Source organism: Solea senegalensis, linkage group LG4 (genome assembly GCF_019176455.1).
Source record: "Solea senegalensis isolate Sse05_10M linkage group LG4, IFAPA_SoseM_1, whole genome shotgun sequence".
Taxonomy (NCBI): domain Eukaryota; kingdom Metazoa; phylum Chordata; class Actinopteri; order Pleuronectiformes; family Soleidae; genus Solea; species Solea senegalensis.
Genome location: NC_058024.1, coordinates 1,774,536 through 1,790,116, shown reverse-complemented (window position 1 = coordinate 1,790,116; position 15,581 = coordinate 1,774,536). Strand labels below are relative to the sequence as shown.

The following is a 15,581-nucleotide window of genomic DNA, read 5'->3' as shown; positions in this document are numbered from 1 at the left end:
TTGTTGTTGTTCAGTGATCAATCGTTTTGATCAGAGGTCTGCTGGGGTCAGAAGGTCACTCTGATCAGGAATGTTTATTGACAGAAGTTGAACATACATGTTGATAATCACTTAAAAACAAAAAGATGAATAGTTAATTAGCGGTCGTGTCAAAGGTCAACAAGAGCAACATATTCTGTTTTTTATTTCATGAAACTGTAAAATAAAATTTGAAAGAAATGTCGTGATACGATGTGGAAATGAATTGAAATTAATATGAACTTACAAAAAGGAAACTTATATCTGTTCCACAGTAAATGAAGGAATTAAATGTAATTAAAGTCATTAAATTTGCTGTGGTTTGTTTTCAGAGTGAATGTGCGAACTTTGTGCGTCTGCTGCAGCCGTTCAACAAGACGCACGTTTACGCCTGCGGCACCGGAGCGTTTCATCCACAGTGCACGTACCTGCACACAGGAAACAGCAAAGAGGTGACAAACACTTTCATCGTTACACATCATTATTCCATTCATTCAGTTCATCACTGATCCTCCTTCAAAATAAAACCAATCAAACTCTGAGCTGGAGGAAATTCATGCTTTTATTTTCTCATAACTGGGTTTTTACTGGAACTCTCTGTCGCCTCCTACTGGCTCACACACAGCAGCTCAGCTTCTACCTGTAGATGGAAGGAAGCAAGGAAGGAAGGAAGGGGAGAAGGATTGATGGTGGGAAGGAAGGAGGGAAGGAATTGGAGAAGGAAGGAGGGAAGGGGTGAAGGATGATCAATAGAAGGAGGGAAAGAAGGAAGGGGAGAAGGATAGAAGGAAGGAGGGAAGGGGTGAAGGATGATCAATAGAAGGAGGAAAAGAAGGAAGGGGAGAAGGATGGATGGATGAACTGACAGACAGACAGCTCTGGGTTTTATGAACTGTTTCTTTAGAATCATGAGATTTGGTCCAGAAGAAGTTCATCAAAACAATTGAGGACAAAGGGTCAACGGACACTTTGACCTTTTGTTTATCAGTCATAACATGTTTGTCTGTGTGTGTGTGTCTCTCTCTCTGTCTCTCTCTCGCTCTCTGTCTGTCTGTCTCTCTGTCTGACTCTAGGGGCCATCCTTCATGTTGTCTCACACAGTGGAGTCAGGACAAGGCAAATGTCCCTTCAGTCCCAGAGAGCCGTTCACTGCCAGACTGACCGGTGAGTCTCACAACACAACAGCAGCATTCTTAACCTTAACCATCACAACCAACCCTTACCCTTAACTTAACCCTAAATAAAGCCAATTCTTACTCTAAAACCAGGTTTTAACTTTCAAAAAATCCATTTAAGTAGTGAGGTTGTGAGAAGCAAAGATGTCCTCACAAAGGACAGTTAGACACACACACACAGAGTCCGGCCTGTGTCTTGCTCCCGGCTGTGTTTGTGTGTGTGTGTGCGTGTGTACAAGAAACAAAAAACCACAATAAATGAAAGTACATTAATAACAGCTATGGCAATAAAAGATTAAAATAAATAAGTTAGCCCAGTGTGGATCGTACAGGTGAAAGTTGTGTTTCCGTGTGGTAGAAAACAGAAGTTCACAGTTGTTGTCTTGTTGACGTTTATGTGAATATGGTGTTCTTTGTTCCTCAGATGGGGAACTGTACGCAGGCACCGCCGTCGACTTCATGGGAGCCAACGCTGCAATCTTCAGAACAACCATAGAGGGCAGCAGTCAGCACTACATCCGCACCGAGGCGTACGACCACAACTGGCTGAACGGTGAGAAGCTTTTTCTTCTTTAGTTTTGTACTTCAGATTATTGCAAATCCAACGCTTTCTTCAAACCTGTCTCCAGCCGACAGGTTTGGATTATTTACACATACACTGTCAAACTTTACTTTAGTAGTATAGTAATAGTTTTCGCAGTCGTGTTAATAGTAGTTGTTTTAGTGCTTTTGTTATAAGTTTTGTATTAGATTTAGTCATAGTTTTAGTAGTAGTATTGGTAGTAGTTGTTGTTTAAGTACTAGTTTTTGTTGTTGTTTTACTGGTAGTTTAGTAGTTTTTAGTAGTAGGTTAGTAGTAGTCTTGGTAGTAGTTTTCATTGTAGTTTTAGTAATGTTTTTGTAGTAGTTTACTAATAGTTTTGATAGTAAGTTTTTTGTAGTTGATTTACAGGTAGTTTAGTCGTTTTTTTAGTAGTTGTTTTAGTGGTAGTTTGTTAGTAGTTTAGTAATAGTTTGTAGTGTTAATAGTAGCAGCTTTAGTAGTTTTACTGGTAGTTTAGTCGTTTTTTGGAGTAGTTTTAGTTTGTTTTAGTGGTAGTTTTGTTAGTAGTTTTACTGGTAGTTTAGTTGTTTTTGTTAGTAGTGTAGTAATAGTTTTGTGAGTAGTGTTAAAAGTAGTAGTTTGGTAGTAGTTATTTTAGTGATAGTAGTTTGTGAGAGTCAATGGAGCAGTGGGCGGGTGCAGAGCCAGTTTTTGATTGACATGAGTATTTTCCGCCTATATAGAACATTTTCATTTGTACATAAACGCTGTCAATAAAAACACTATTATAGCATTTCAGTTTAACATAATTATCGCGTTTCCTTGTTGTAGTTGTTGTTCGTTTGCAGAATTTATGTCAGAATTTGTGTATAAATAACTGGAGCTGAAATGAGCTTCTCAAGGACAAATGTCACACATTTGAGTTTTAACTGTTTCCCGTCTCGTTCTCAGAGCCGGAGTTTGTCGGTTCCTTCTCCATCCCCGACACCCACAGTCCGGACGATGACAAGGTTTACTTCTTCTTCAAGGAGAAGGCGGTGGAGGCGGGACAGTGGGACAAGAGGGTGTACAGTCGCGTGGCTCGAGTCTGCAAGGTACAAACACAAACAGTATTAATGGTCGTTACTACTTTGGTTTGACTTGACGAGTCAGACATGTTCACGTCTGATCCACAAAAAAAAGTCTCCAAAACTGCTCGTTTTTGTTCACCGAGTCGGAAAAGTGATGTTTCATTAATTCCTGTTTTGTTTAATCACTCTGTAAAGTGACTTAAAAACATACAACTGTGCATGCAAATCAAAGATAATGTGTCAGGATTTAGTTAAATTACATGTGGCGTTCCTCAGGGATCCGTGATCGGTCCACACGACTTTATACTTTATGTTGATGAAATTGTAATGTCTGAGTTTTTGCCTGCAATTCACCTAATTTCAGTCTTTATTACAGACTTGTGGTCCAATAAAAGAAAGATTTGATTCAATTTAAAAACAATGCAACAAAAAACTTAATCTTAATATGTAAAAACAAAAAAGTGCAAGAAATATTTACCCCTGAAACTTTACGTACTTATGAAGTGGAAATACCTCAAGAAAGTACAGGTATTACTTTTCTCTTTTTTCACAAAAGTACAAAAAGGGCTTATATTTGCCAAAATTGTACCTTGAGGTACATTTAAGATAAATGGACTCGTAATGTACTTATACTTATTTATTTATTTATTTACTACTTATTTCTGACAGTGTAAAAGTTTAAAGAGATTAAAATAATAAAAGCAAGCAGTGCATGTAAATTAAAGATATTGTTTTGTGGCGTTCCTCAGGGATCCGTGATCAGGCCGCACGACTTTAAACTGTACAATATGTGAATATGTACTGATTTGTTTTGTTATATATATAGAAAAAGGTACATCTATGTACTTAAAGGTACAATAATTATCCCTTATAGTTGCCTAAATTGTACCTTTAAATATTGAGATAAGATAATTAAGATAAATGTACCCTTATATCTGACGGTGTATAAAGTAAAAGTCTGATATAAAAGTTTTCAGCCCTGATTTAAATCGTCCTCCATCTTGTCTCATGTGTCTCTCTGCAGAATGACGTAGGAGGGAGGCGGAGTCTGATCAACCGCTGGACGACCTTCCTCAAAGCCCGACTCGTGTGTTCGGTGCCGGGACCGTCTGGCGTCGACACACAGTTTGACGAGCTGGGTAACGCTCAATTCCTTCCCTCCTCTTCCTTCCTGTCTGACTCGTCTTCAGCGTGGTCTTTGTTATTCTCCGGGACAGACTTTTGTCTCTACTCTGTTTTCTTTAATCCTCCTTTGTCTTCACGTCACAGGTCAGATGAGGACAAACGCTCGGACTCGTCTCCTCCTTTTCCTTCCTCCTTTTCTCCTCCCTTTTCTTTTTGAGTTATAGTTTTTAATACTTATTTTATCTTGGATTTCAATCTTCTGGTTTAATCTGGTAATTTTGACTCCAGGGGTAAACCCAGGAACATGAATTTTTGTCATTTAGGTTTTATACCCAGGAACATGAATTTTCACTTCAGGATCAGACCCAGGAACATGGATTTTTCACTTTAGGATTAAATTCAGGAACATGAATTTTTAACTTTAGGATTACATTACCTGGGATTAATCTCTAATGGGATTTTCTGCTGAAAACAAAGACATTTTTATTTTACTTTCTACAAAATGAACACAGACGTACACTGAAGTTAAGACGTGTTCCAGAAATGGCCTGCAGGTGGTGCACTCAGCAACTTCTCCTACATCCAACGTGAATTCTTCTTTGCGTTTAACACATTATTATAGACGTTTCAAACAAATTCACACTGTCTCGTGTGTTTGAGTCTTTTTAACGAGTCTCATCCTGTTTTTAATGTTATTTTAATACTGTGACTGTTTGTTGTTGTTGTTTTCCAGAGGACATTTTTGTTCTGGAGACTAAAGATCCACAGAATCCGATCATCTACGGCGTCTTCAGCACTTCCAGGTGAGGAAACAGTCATCACTCACACAATAACTCCTGATATTTTATTCATTTCTGTACCTTTCCTTTAAAGATTCTAAAATAAAAGCATTGACAAAGGTTGTTACATAGTTACATAAGTCATATAATGGCAGTGCGTGAGTATTTTTCACCACTTTCTCTGATTGTAAACTGAAGTTTGTAAACCACTCACTCTCCCTGCACCAAACCCCATAGAGAAAATTAGTGATTTTAACATCACAGCACACAGGAGTTGTTGATCCACTGCTGCCTCCATCACTCAGTTCAAATGTCTTATTTTGTGAATTTGGCATTAGAAAATTTACGTTTAGACATATTTTAGGGACACAAAGTGACCACACGAGGCAGCAGAGGACCAGCAGCTCCTGTGTCCCCGCGAGCTAAAATCGCTGATTTTCTCTATGGGGTTTGGTGGATGACGTGACGTAAATGACTTGTTATTACTGAATAATTACCACACTGTTACCAGCAGTCAGTCACGTGCACGCTCACTGGCTGGCGGCCACGTGCACATGCGTGCCCAGTGGTGTGGAAGTTCAGAGGTGGTGTGTGTGGATGGGTGTCGGGGTCAAAGGTGAAGAGGCCCGGCTGCTTGTGTTATTGTAACTCCCTCTTCTTTCTCACTCTCCTCCCATCCCTCCTTCCTTTCCTCCCTCCTGTTCTGTTTTCTGTCTTTTTTTCCTCCAGCTGACCTTGACTCCACCCTTTCATCCATTCCTGTCTTCTTCTTTTTATCGAATGTAGAGTCTCCCTCTCTCTCTCTCTCTCACCCTCTGTTGTAATTCTGAATCCACCTTTGACCTTTGTCTTCTTCCTCCCTCAGCTCCATATTCCGTGGCTCAGCTGTGTGCGTCTACTCCATGGCGTCGATCCGCGCCGCTTTCAACGGCCCCTTTGCCCACAAAGAAGGTCCCGACCACCGCTGGGTGGAGTACAAAGGCCGCATTCCATATCCAAGACCTGGAACTGTAAGTGCACCGCTGTGTTTCCTCACAATCATGTTGGAAAGATCTTTTTATTTTACATTCTACAAAATGAACACAGGCGTGCACTGAAGTTGAACTTGATTTTGAGTTGGATGTTGGATGGGTTATGAGTTGAATTGGGTTTAGGTTAAGAGTTAGTTTTACATGTAGAATGTGTGTGTGAGGGAGAACACACACACACACACATACACACAGATATTAATGGCGTCCATATCGATGAATATTAACTTTTCTTTTGTTCTCTTTTCATCAAAGTTCATTTGTAGAAATTTCTCATTTCTCTGAAAGCTGGTTTTTTCATGGACTCTTTTCCTCTCCTCCTTTTTCAATTTCCTCCTCTGTCGCACATCTGTTCATCTCCTTCCTTTCTTTCTTTTTAAATCTCATTTTGTAACATTCCTGCTAAATGGTAAAAATATCCTGGGAACATAATCAAAGTAATCCCCAATGCTGGAGAAATATGTGACTCTTTAGACTGAAACCAGTTTATTACACTGTAGAAAATACTTTTAATGACTGTAAATCACCAATAAAACAGTTTTGAAAGTGCAGAGCAGGAGCTTCACTCATCACTCTGTGTCTCGTCCTCAGTGTCCCAGCGAGACGTACGACATGCTCCACAAGTCCACCAAAGACTTCCCCGATGACGTGGTGAGCTTCATGCGCCAGCATCAGCTGATGTGGGAACCCGTCCCGCCTCTGGGCGGCAGACCCGTTCTGACCCGGGTCAACGCGCCCTACATCCTGAAGAGAGTGGTGGTGGACAGGGTGGACGCCGAGGACGGGCCTTATGATGTCCTGCACCTGGGCACCGGTGAGTCACCTCTCTCTGTACATATACATATATATATATATATATATATATGTACATATACATATACATATACTGCATATATATATATATATATACATATATGTATATTTATATATATATATATAGACATATATATATGTATGTATGTGTGTGTGTATTATAAAGTTGTCTCTTTTATTTGCAGATGACGGGAAGGTGGTGAAGGCCGTGTCGGTCATCAAAGACAACTGGGACACAGAGGAGATCATTCTTGAAGAACTGACCGTCTTCCAGGTGAGACACACGTCCTCATGACCTGAGACTGATCCAGATTCTCACCTTTTAAACACTCTGCACTCGCCTACACCTGCTTTAATCCCATGGACAACAGTCTCAGCAGCTCTGTGTCTGTCCTCATCGTCCCTCTGGACCACGACAGTCCGGCTCGTGACGTCCTCCATGAACATGTTTGTCTGGATTATCTCAGCAGATAGACGGAGACGCATATTTCCCAAGCTCCTCTCTGTTTATAAACTAGCAGCAGGGGTCTCACACTCAAGTGACCTAAGGGACAGAGAGCGTCCACTGAGGACATGAGGACGAAGGATATTTCAACTATGTGTGAAATGAACTTCTTATTAGGGTTTATTAGGACATTTTTATGAAAGTGAGGACATTTTTATATAAGTGAGGACATTTTATAAAAGTGAGGACATTTTATAAAAGTGAGGACATTTTATAAAAGTGAGGACCTTTTATAAAAGTGAGGACATTTTTATAAAAGCAAGGACGTTTGTGAAAGAAAAACATGTCAACAAAGGTTACGTACTGCAGCTTTAACTGCTTGTTGTGGTGGTGATTCTTTACAGAAGAAAAGTCCAGTGAGAGAGAGACAGAGGACAGGTGAAGGACAGAAGAAAAACAAACAAACAGGAAACCCGAAGTCAAACAGGAAGTGAAGCAGTGACTCAGTGTTCAGCTTCCTGTCTGTTTCTGTACAGTGAAGGGAAAAAAGTTCACAGGACGGACGTATTTATCACTGCGTCACTCCGAGGTCAGAGGTCACTGATCTCTGTGTGTGCGGCGCTGAAACAAATCACTGATCCAGAAAAGTGGAGAAACTGATCCATCAGAGACACAGAGACAGACAGACAGACAGACACAGACAGCAAGTGTAATCCCTGAGTGATTGAAGAGACAGAGATCGTGACCACGTTCACTGGTATTCAGTTCACTCTTTGCTATTTGAGTTGTTTGTTCACATCTGCTGAAAGGGATGTGCAGACGCTGCCACCTGCTGGAGACCAAGCAGAACTGCAGCATTTTGTGAAAGTGAGGAGTCTGGATAGAGCCATGGTGGCTCAGTGGTAGGGCCAGTTGTCTTTCAACTGGAAGGTTGTGGGTTCAATGTGTGAATGAAATGTGTGAAAACTGTAGTGTGAAGCAGCTCATCATCAACACTAGAGAAGCTCTATATAAATACAGACCATAATAGCAACTCTTCTTCATTTGATTTTATGTGGTAGTAACGAGGAACAAAGAGAGTTAGAGGAAATGTAGTGGAGTAAAAGTAATCTAAATAACAAAGTAAAGTACACATACGTGAATGTTGTATGTATTTATACATATATATGTGTGTGTGTGTGCATATATATATATAGTATATACATATATTTTGTTTTGACAAAGTTTTTTTCTTTTCTCCCACAGAGTCCAACCCCCATTTTGAGCATGGAGCTGTCAACAAAGAGGGTACGTACGTATACTAATATAGTTTCAGTGTTATATGTATATATATCTATATATATAGATATGTATAGACATAAATATTTTTACATATTTACATAAATATATACAAAATATAATGTAACAATACTAACATGTGTTTTATGTGTCAAATTACTAACAAACTCTTAAGCAACACATATATATGTACACGTATATATGTATATCTGTATATATATATACATATATACGTATATATATATATATATATATAATCTGTACATAAACACACACACGTTCACTGTCTATTATTTTAACACTCATGTTTATATGTATAATTTATCTGTTGTGAGTGAGTGAATGAGTGAGTGAGTGAATAAGTGAGTGAGTGAATGAGTGATTGAATGAATGAGCGGGTGAATAATGAGTGAATAAGTGAGTGGGTGATTGAGTGAGTGAGTGAGTGAGTGAATGATTCAATGAGTGAGAGAATAAGTGAGTGAGTGAATGAGTGAGTGAGTGAATGAGTGAGTGAATAAGTGAGTGGGTGAATGAGTTAATAAGTGATTGAGTGGGTTAATGAGTGAAAAAGTGCAAATGCAGACACACTGAATTCTTTTGACGATGATAAATTAAGTATACTCTTTATATTTACGCTACACATCTGAAATGTTTTTTAAAAAAGTTTTTTTTTTAACCTTTCTTGTGACACTTGGTAACAACAGCTCTCTCTCCCTCTCTCTCCTCTGTGTCTCTCGCCCACAGCAACAGCTGTACGTGTCGAGTGAGCTCGGTGTGGCTCAGCTGCGGCTCCAGAGGTGCGAGCTGTACGGGAGCGACTGTGCCGAGTGCTGCCTCGCCAGAGACCCCTACTGTTCCTGGGACGGACAGACCTGCTCCAGATTCTTCCCCACCAGCAAGAGGTAGAGAGAGAGAGAGGGATGGGGGTCTTAATTCTTCACTGTTAAACAGCATTTTTACAACAGAAAACTAAAGTTTATGTCGCTTTTTTTAAACTGCTCACTCTCCCGCACCAAAGCCCATAGAGACAATCAGTGATTTTAACATCACAGCACACGGGAGTTGTTGATCCACTTCTGCCTCCATCAGCGAGTTCATATGTGTTATTTTGTCACTTCGGCATTTGAAGTCCTTTGTTCAGATTCACCTCAGTGACACAAAGTGACCACACGAGGCAGCAGCAGGCCAGCAGCGCCTGTGTCCCTGCAGCTAAAATCACTGATTTTCTCTATGAGGTTTGGTGCAGGGAGAGTGAGTGGTTTACAAACTTCCGTGTCCCATTGGAAATGTCCGTCTAACACTGAGACTCCAGGTCTTGGGCTAAAAAAAGAACCTGATCCAGCACTTTGAGACACATTAGGCTTCCATAATGTTTTAAAAATGGTAACCACAACATGGTTTTATGTGAAGTCAGGGTCAAAAAGTGATGGAGGAGAAGGAGGGATGACAACACTCTTCACTGTGGCTGAAACAACACTCTGTATTTTCATAGTCTCTTGGCGCTCCATGTCGCCTCATTCATTTTCACAATAGTTTTCTTTTTATAATTTGACCCTAGAGGAGGCGTCAGAAGGTCAGAGGAGGAGGATAAATTGATGTTATTCAGCTGATTTTTTTAGAGTCTAACTTAACAAAAGACTCTCAATAAAATCTACGTCGACTATGTTAAGTCTGCAGTATTTTAACGGTATATATGCAGCTTTATCTTAATGTTTGACAGACGTTTTTTTCACAGAAAGACAAAGTTTGTCACTTTGCACCAAACCCCATAGAGAAAACTGGCAATTTTACATCACAGCACACGCGAGTTGTTGATCCACTGCTGCCTCCACCAGGAAGTTCAAATGTATTCATGTGTGATTTTGGCATGTGAAATCCCACGCTCAGATTTACCTCAATGACACAAAGTGACCACACGAGGCAGCAGTAGACAAGCAGCTCCTGTGTCCCCGTGAGCTAAAATTGGTGATTTTCTCTATGGGGTTTGGTGTGGGGGACAAACTTCCTGTTTTCCATTGGAAAAAGACGCCAACGTGTTCCTAGGACACTGTAGACTTAAGCTGATGTAGATTTTATTAGGCGAGCCTTATTTTGAAAGTGGCTAAAAATCTGTGTGTGTGTGTGTGTGTCTCTCAGGCGAGCGAGGAGACAGGATGTGAAGTATGGCGACCCCTGGAGCCAGTGTCCTGTCACAGAGGACGGTGAGGGCTGAATGCGCTGACCGCGTGGCGTCGCTTATGTAACACACACACATATAGAAACAGAGGATTTCCTCTCACACACACACACACACACACTCACACGTGATTGATGGTGTATTGTGAAGAGTCTCAGTGGCGGGGGAATGTGAGACGTCACGGCGGTTTGAGCTCGAGACAGAAAAGAACACACAATTCCCTTTAAGATTCTTCAATATTTCACACGATTTAACGAGCGTATTAAGTCAGTGTGCTCATAAATAATTAGTTGTGTTCTTTTTTCAGACTCTGACTCGGTGGAGGTGAAGGCCGTGTACGGCGTGGAGGGAAACGCCACCTTCCTGGAGTGTCGACCTCGGTCGCCTCAGGCCGAGCTCAGGTGGACGGTGCAGCAGAACACGGGAAGTCAGTCACGTAACAGCAGAGCGGTGAGTCACGCCAATGAGAGGTGGTCGCCGTCGCGTCACTTAAACGTTCATCCAGTACTTCATCTCACTGTTAGAGTCGAGGTTTGTGTCGCTTTCTTCTCCCACACCAAAGTCCACGGACAGAAACAGCGATTTTAGCTCGGAGGACGCAGGAGTTGTTCGTCCACTGCTGCGTCTGTCAGTCGACGCAAAGGTGTTATTTTGTGACTTTGTGGCATATGAAACGTCTTTGTTCAAATTTACCGCGTCGCTTTGATGCAGCAGTGGATTAACTCCCGTGTTTTCGTGTGGGAGAGTGAGCAGTTTAAGAGGTTTTCTGTTGGAGAAGTCGCTCTAACACTGAGATAAAGTAATGAACTCTTTCTCTATTGCAGACTCAGGCTAACACAGATTTTTATAAGGTAACAAAATCTAGTATTAAAAGAGTAAACATTCTTATTGTATTTTATATTTTTCTGTTTATATTTTGCATTTTTATCTCATATCTTCTAGCTCTTATCTGTCTAGCTAGGTAGCTATCTCAGACTTTGTCTTTGCTAAACAATATCTATCTTGTTGGCTATTTAAATAGCTAATCATCTAGCTATCATGTTAGCTATGTAAATACCCAGCTAATTATCTATCTGTCTGTCTGTCTGTCTATCTATCTACTGCATCTATCTGTCTGTCTGTCTGTATCTATCTATCGCATCTATCTGTCTGTCTGTCTATCTATCTATCTACTGCATCTATCTGTCTGTCTGTCTGTCTATCTATCTATCTATCTATCTACTGCATCTATCTGTCTGTCTGTCTATTTATCTATCTACTGCATCTATCTGTCTGTCTGTCTTCCTCATCTTGAACATTATTCTCTGTTCTCTCGGCGTCAGCTGCCACAGAGTGATGACGACCGCTCTGTTCAGATGAAGCGGGGGTTGCTGGTTCAGCGCCTGGAGCTGGCTGACGCGGGTTTCTACACCTGCGCCAGCCACGAGCACTCCTACACCCAGGTCCTGGCCCGATACCAAATTCACATCATCCCCAGCCAGGGCCTCCACCCAGCCAGCTACCAGCAGAACCACAGCCCGAACCACGGGAGGACTGGCTCTGCCGGAGAAGCCGTGCCCGGTTTCCTTGGCCACGCGGGGCAACCTCATCCTCCACCTTCTCTACCGGGACACAGGAACTCGTGGCTGCCTCAGCAGCTCACTCTGAAGACCTACAAAGACCTGCACATGATCGGGACCAACAGCCTGAGCGTGGACCAGTACTGCGAGCAGCTGTGGTACCGTGAGAAACGTCGGCAGCAGAAGCTGCGCGCCCTGAAGCTGAAGCAGGAGAACAGGAAAGCGCGGGTGAGGAGGAACAACCCTCCTGAGATTCCACTGTAGTCCACCTGCAGGACACAAGACACTGTCCACTGTGCACTGTCCACTGTCCATGGACAACAGACCCTGTACAAGGAAAGACTGTTATGTTCATTAAAAAAAGAGTGGTATATTCTTATCCTGTATTTAGACAGTACAAAAAAATGTAATTATTAATGTAGAAGAGTTTTTGTCTCTGAACTTGTATTATTATTATCAACGTTTATTATTGTTTGGGACGTGTAGCGTGAAAATGCTGTTTAACTCATGGCGCATTTCCATCGTACAGTTCCAGCTCTACTCGGTTCTACTCAGTTTGGTATCAGTCCCGTGGTTTTCCATCACTATAGCTCCTCCTCCACGTGGGCGGGGGCGTCATAGCGCGGCTGTGTGAAACTGCCGTGATGTTATGGACGAATTCAAAATAATTGTTCACAGATTTGTTCAGTCACTGAAGTGAAATATTAGTGAACGTGCTCACAATCACCGGCTTTCAGCAGTGCTGTCTCTAAATACATCTGACTCCTCTGTTAAATATGGACATTTGACACATTTGCTTTGCTAAATGTTGGAGATGAACGCATGCTCCCAGGACTGGACATTGTTGGCTTTGATTCTCATGTCGGACGTCGCGCTCATGACTCTTCCAGTGACGGCACTTTCTGACCGATCAGAGGCCAGCAGTCTGTAGACGTTTAGTATCATCTGAGTAGAGTCGAGCTAGAACTCTATAACGGAAAAGCACCAACTGTCCTGTTCAGCGGTTAATTGTAAGCAACTTGGACTGAAACGTGAATCGACTTTAGTTAGCTGTTAGCTAACTGCTGAAAATGCTATTTAGATAGAGAAATTCAGACTAGGTTGATGGCATAATCACAGTGTGTGTGACCAAAGTCTTCAAAACAAACTAGAGACGCGTACACCACTGACACAGAGATGATAGCCTAACAAGTTAGCAAGTTAGCACTTTGTAGGGGAGGAAATATCTACCAGCAAGTAACAATCTCTCCCCAAGAAGTATTCTGTCTTTCCGGCGTTAGCGAGAGGTTTTCCAAAGTAAAGTATAGTAAATATTTATTTAATCTGACTCCATTTAGACAACAATTAACTTTACTTTTAAATATTGTTGGGAATTAAAGTTAACCAGTCATTTGAAATGTAAACCCTTTAAGAATTCAATCCTATTGTCAAGAAATCTGACATTGGTCTAGTTCAGGGATGGTTTATATTATAAAAACCACTCAGTATCCTTTTTCCACATAGAAGATTAGCCCTAATGCCTTGGTTGAAGTATTCAGAGGTCATAAATGTAACTCAACAGTTTACAGGACATAATACTCAATCTTTTCTATTCAACTCAGAGGTGGAGGGTATGAGTGTTAAATCTCACCATATAACTAGACTAAATAAATCTTTTTTATTTAGAACAAAAGTCTCAACAAGGCAATATTAGAAATGAAGGGTTAACATACCAGTTTATTGAAATGTCCAGTAGTAGAAAATACAGCCAGTAAGTTGTGTGACACACAGTTGATGTGTGGGAGCTTCTGTTAAGCAGACCAAACTCCCCGATGAATGGGAGCTCTGTCCCTTATATCCAAGATATCCCACCAGAATACAGACACTTTACATTTACATATCCATTGTGATTTACTCAGGAATGCTATTTCCATCTGAGGACCTTTTAATCACCATGGGGTATTTTCACATGACAGTTGAGCCACTTTGACTTGTCTACTTCCTGCACTGAGAACATCAGACCTACACACTTCAAATGAGACAGTGTTAACACTTCAGAGTGGTGGGACTGTCCCCAACTGATGAGGTTTGAACCTAGTTGATTAATTCATTTACCGATAATCAAAGAGCAGAATATACAGAGTGATGACGTTTCGTCTATTGTCTCCAGGGTGTGGTCTCACTGTCTTACAACTTCACGGAAAATTTTCCAGCAAAAGTACGGCAAAAGTACGGGGTTGGAGCTTTGACAAAAGGGCTATTCCTGCCTGTCATTTGTCATCAGAACTCGGAATTTCCTAGGTCACAGGGTGTGACCTGAAGGAATGCCTCCACCCGCCCTGGATTTCCAACCCCGAGTTATGGCTGCCTCCGCACAAACTCTGCTACTTTTCCCGTAAAACTGCTGTAGCCTGCTCATAAGCTAATGCTAACTTTGTCTGTACCACATAACCACATCATTAATGTTAACACAAATTTCACATTACTAGCAATCAGTTAAAAATGTCGGAGAAAGTGCACAACTTCCTGTGTCTTGGGGGTGGAGCTTTGACTTGAGGACTAAGGGGAGGGGAGGAACGTATCCACAGTAGCCTGCTAATGCTAGCTTTTCCATGTGTTCCGTTTCTAGTTTTTCCATGCTTTTGAAGATGTACATTGTTAAAAGGTTTCAAATACTGAGGAAATAGGTTTCTAACCGAAAAAAATGCAACTAATCCCACACAAAAAACCATAAGGTAGCGTAGCGTGTTAGCAAGTCACAGGAGAACTTCATAGAAAGTGTCATCAAGATCCACAGGTAGAGATAGTAACTTCCTGTGTTTTTGGAGGTGAAGCTTTGATCAGAGAGCCAAGAGGGGGTGGGATCTACCAGCTATAGCCTGCTAATGTGCTAATGCTAGTTTTTCCACACTTGTTATGTTAATGTTAACAAAACAGTTAGCAAATGATTCAGTGAGAAAGTGTAGCTAACTTTCACATTTCTAATGCAGACAACGACTTTCTGTGTTTTGGGGGGTGGTTTGCTAATGTTAGCTTTAGCACACATTCCGATACCAGCTTTTCCACACTTTTGAAGATGTACGTCTTCAAAATCATTATACATTTCCAATACTGAGGAAATATGTTAATAACTTCTTGTCATTTGCTAGAAGTTAGCCAGCTAATGCTAGCTTTTCCTTTACACCCTTGAAAATGGCAGGTTAAGTTTAGCCAAAATGTTACAATATTACTACGTACGAGTTCTAGCATTTTGGGGGTGGAGCTTTGACAGGACGGCCAGGTGTGACCTGCTATTGCTGGCTCTCCTGCACCTACTGACCCGTAGTTTTAGAGTAATGACTCGTAGTTTTACAGAAACTAGCAGCCTGATTCCTTTACTTTTAAACTTCAATGGGTTTAATAAAATTCTGAACCAGGTTCACACATCGTATAAACGGACGACAGAAAACTTTGTAAGTGTTTGCCCAGTTTTAAGGCTCATTTCAACTGTTCATCGGAAACACACAATGTTTTCCGTGTTATGTATTTATGTTTGTTCTGAGACGTGCTGCTCATCTTCTCTCACGAGATCTCGACCTCATAGCTATAA

The 15,581-nt window shown here is 41.2% G+C and overlaps 1 protein-coding gene across 2 annotated transcripts in view; it reads left to right on the top strand.

The window, feature by feature from the left end:
• Positions 1-13,410, top strand: part of si:dkey-49n23.1 (semaphorin-3D) — a 45,052-nt gene extending 31,642 nt beyond the window's left edge. Inside the window, exons 5-18 of one of the 2 annotated variants that reach the window (XM_044024423.1) lie at positions 351-470; positions 1,092-1,182; positions 1,618-1,746; positions 2,689-2,831; positions 3,832-3,946; positions 4,666-4,735; positions 5,577-5,721; positions 6,331-6,553; positions 6,738-6,826; positions 8,243-8,284; positions 9,023-9,180; positions 10,415-10,479; positions 10,762-10,904; positions 11,777-13,410. In XM_044024423.1, coding sequence (XP_043880358.1) covers positions 351-470; positions 1,092-1,182; positions 1,618-1,746; positions 2,689-2,831; positions 3,832-3,946; positions 4,666-4,735; positions 5,577-5,721; positions 6,331-6,553; positions 6,738-6,826; positions 8,243-8,284; positions 9,023-9,180; positions 10,415-10,479; positions 10,762-10,904; positions 11,777-12,277 — 2,034 coding nt within the window. In that variant the 3' untranslated portion in view covers positions 12,278-13,410. Of the gene's footprint in view, positions 1-350; positions 471-1,091; positions 1,183-1,617; positions 1,747-2,688; positions 2,832-3,831; positions 3,947-4,665; positions 4,736-5,576; positions 5,722-6,330; positions 6,554-6,737; positions 6,827-8,242; positions 8,285-9,022; positions 9,181-10,414; positions 10,480-10,761; positions 10,905-11,770 lie in introns of both variants that reach the window. The other variant, XM_044024422.1, reaches the window with a different exon arrangement.
• Positions 13,411-15,581: the final 2,171 nt, after the last annotated feature.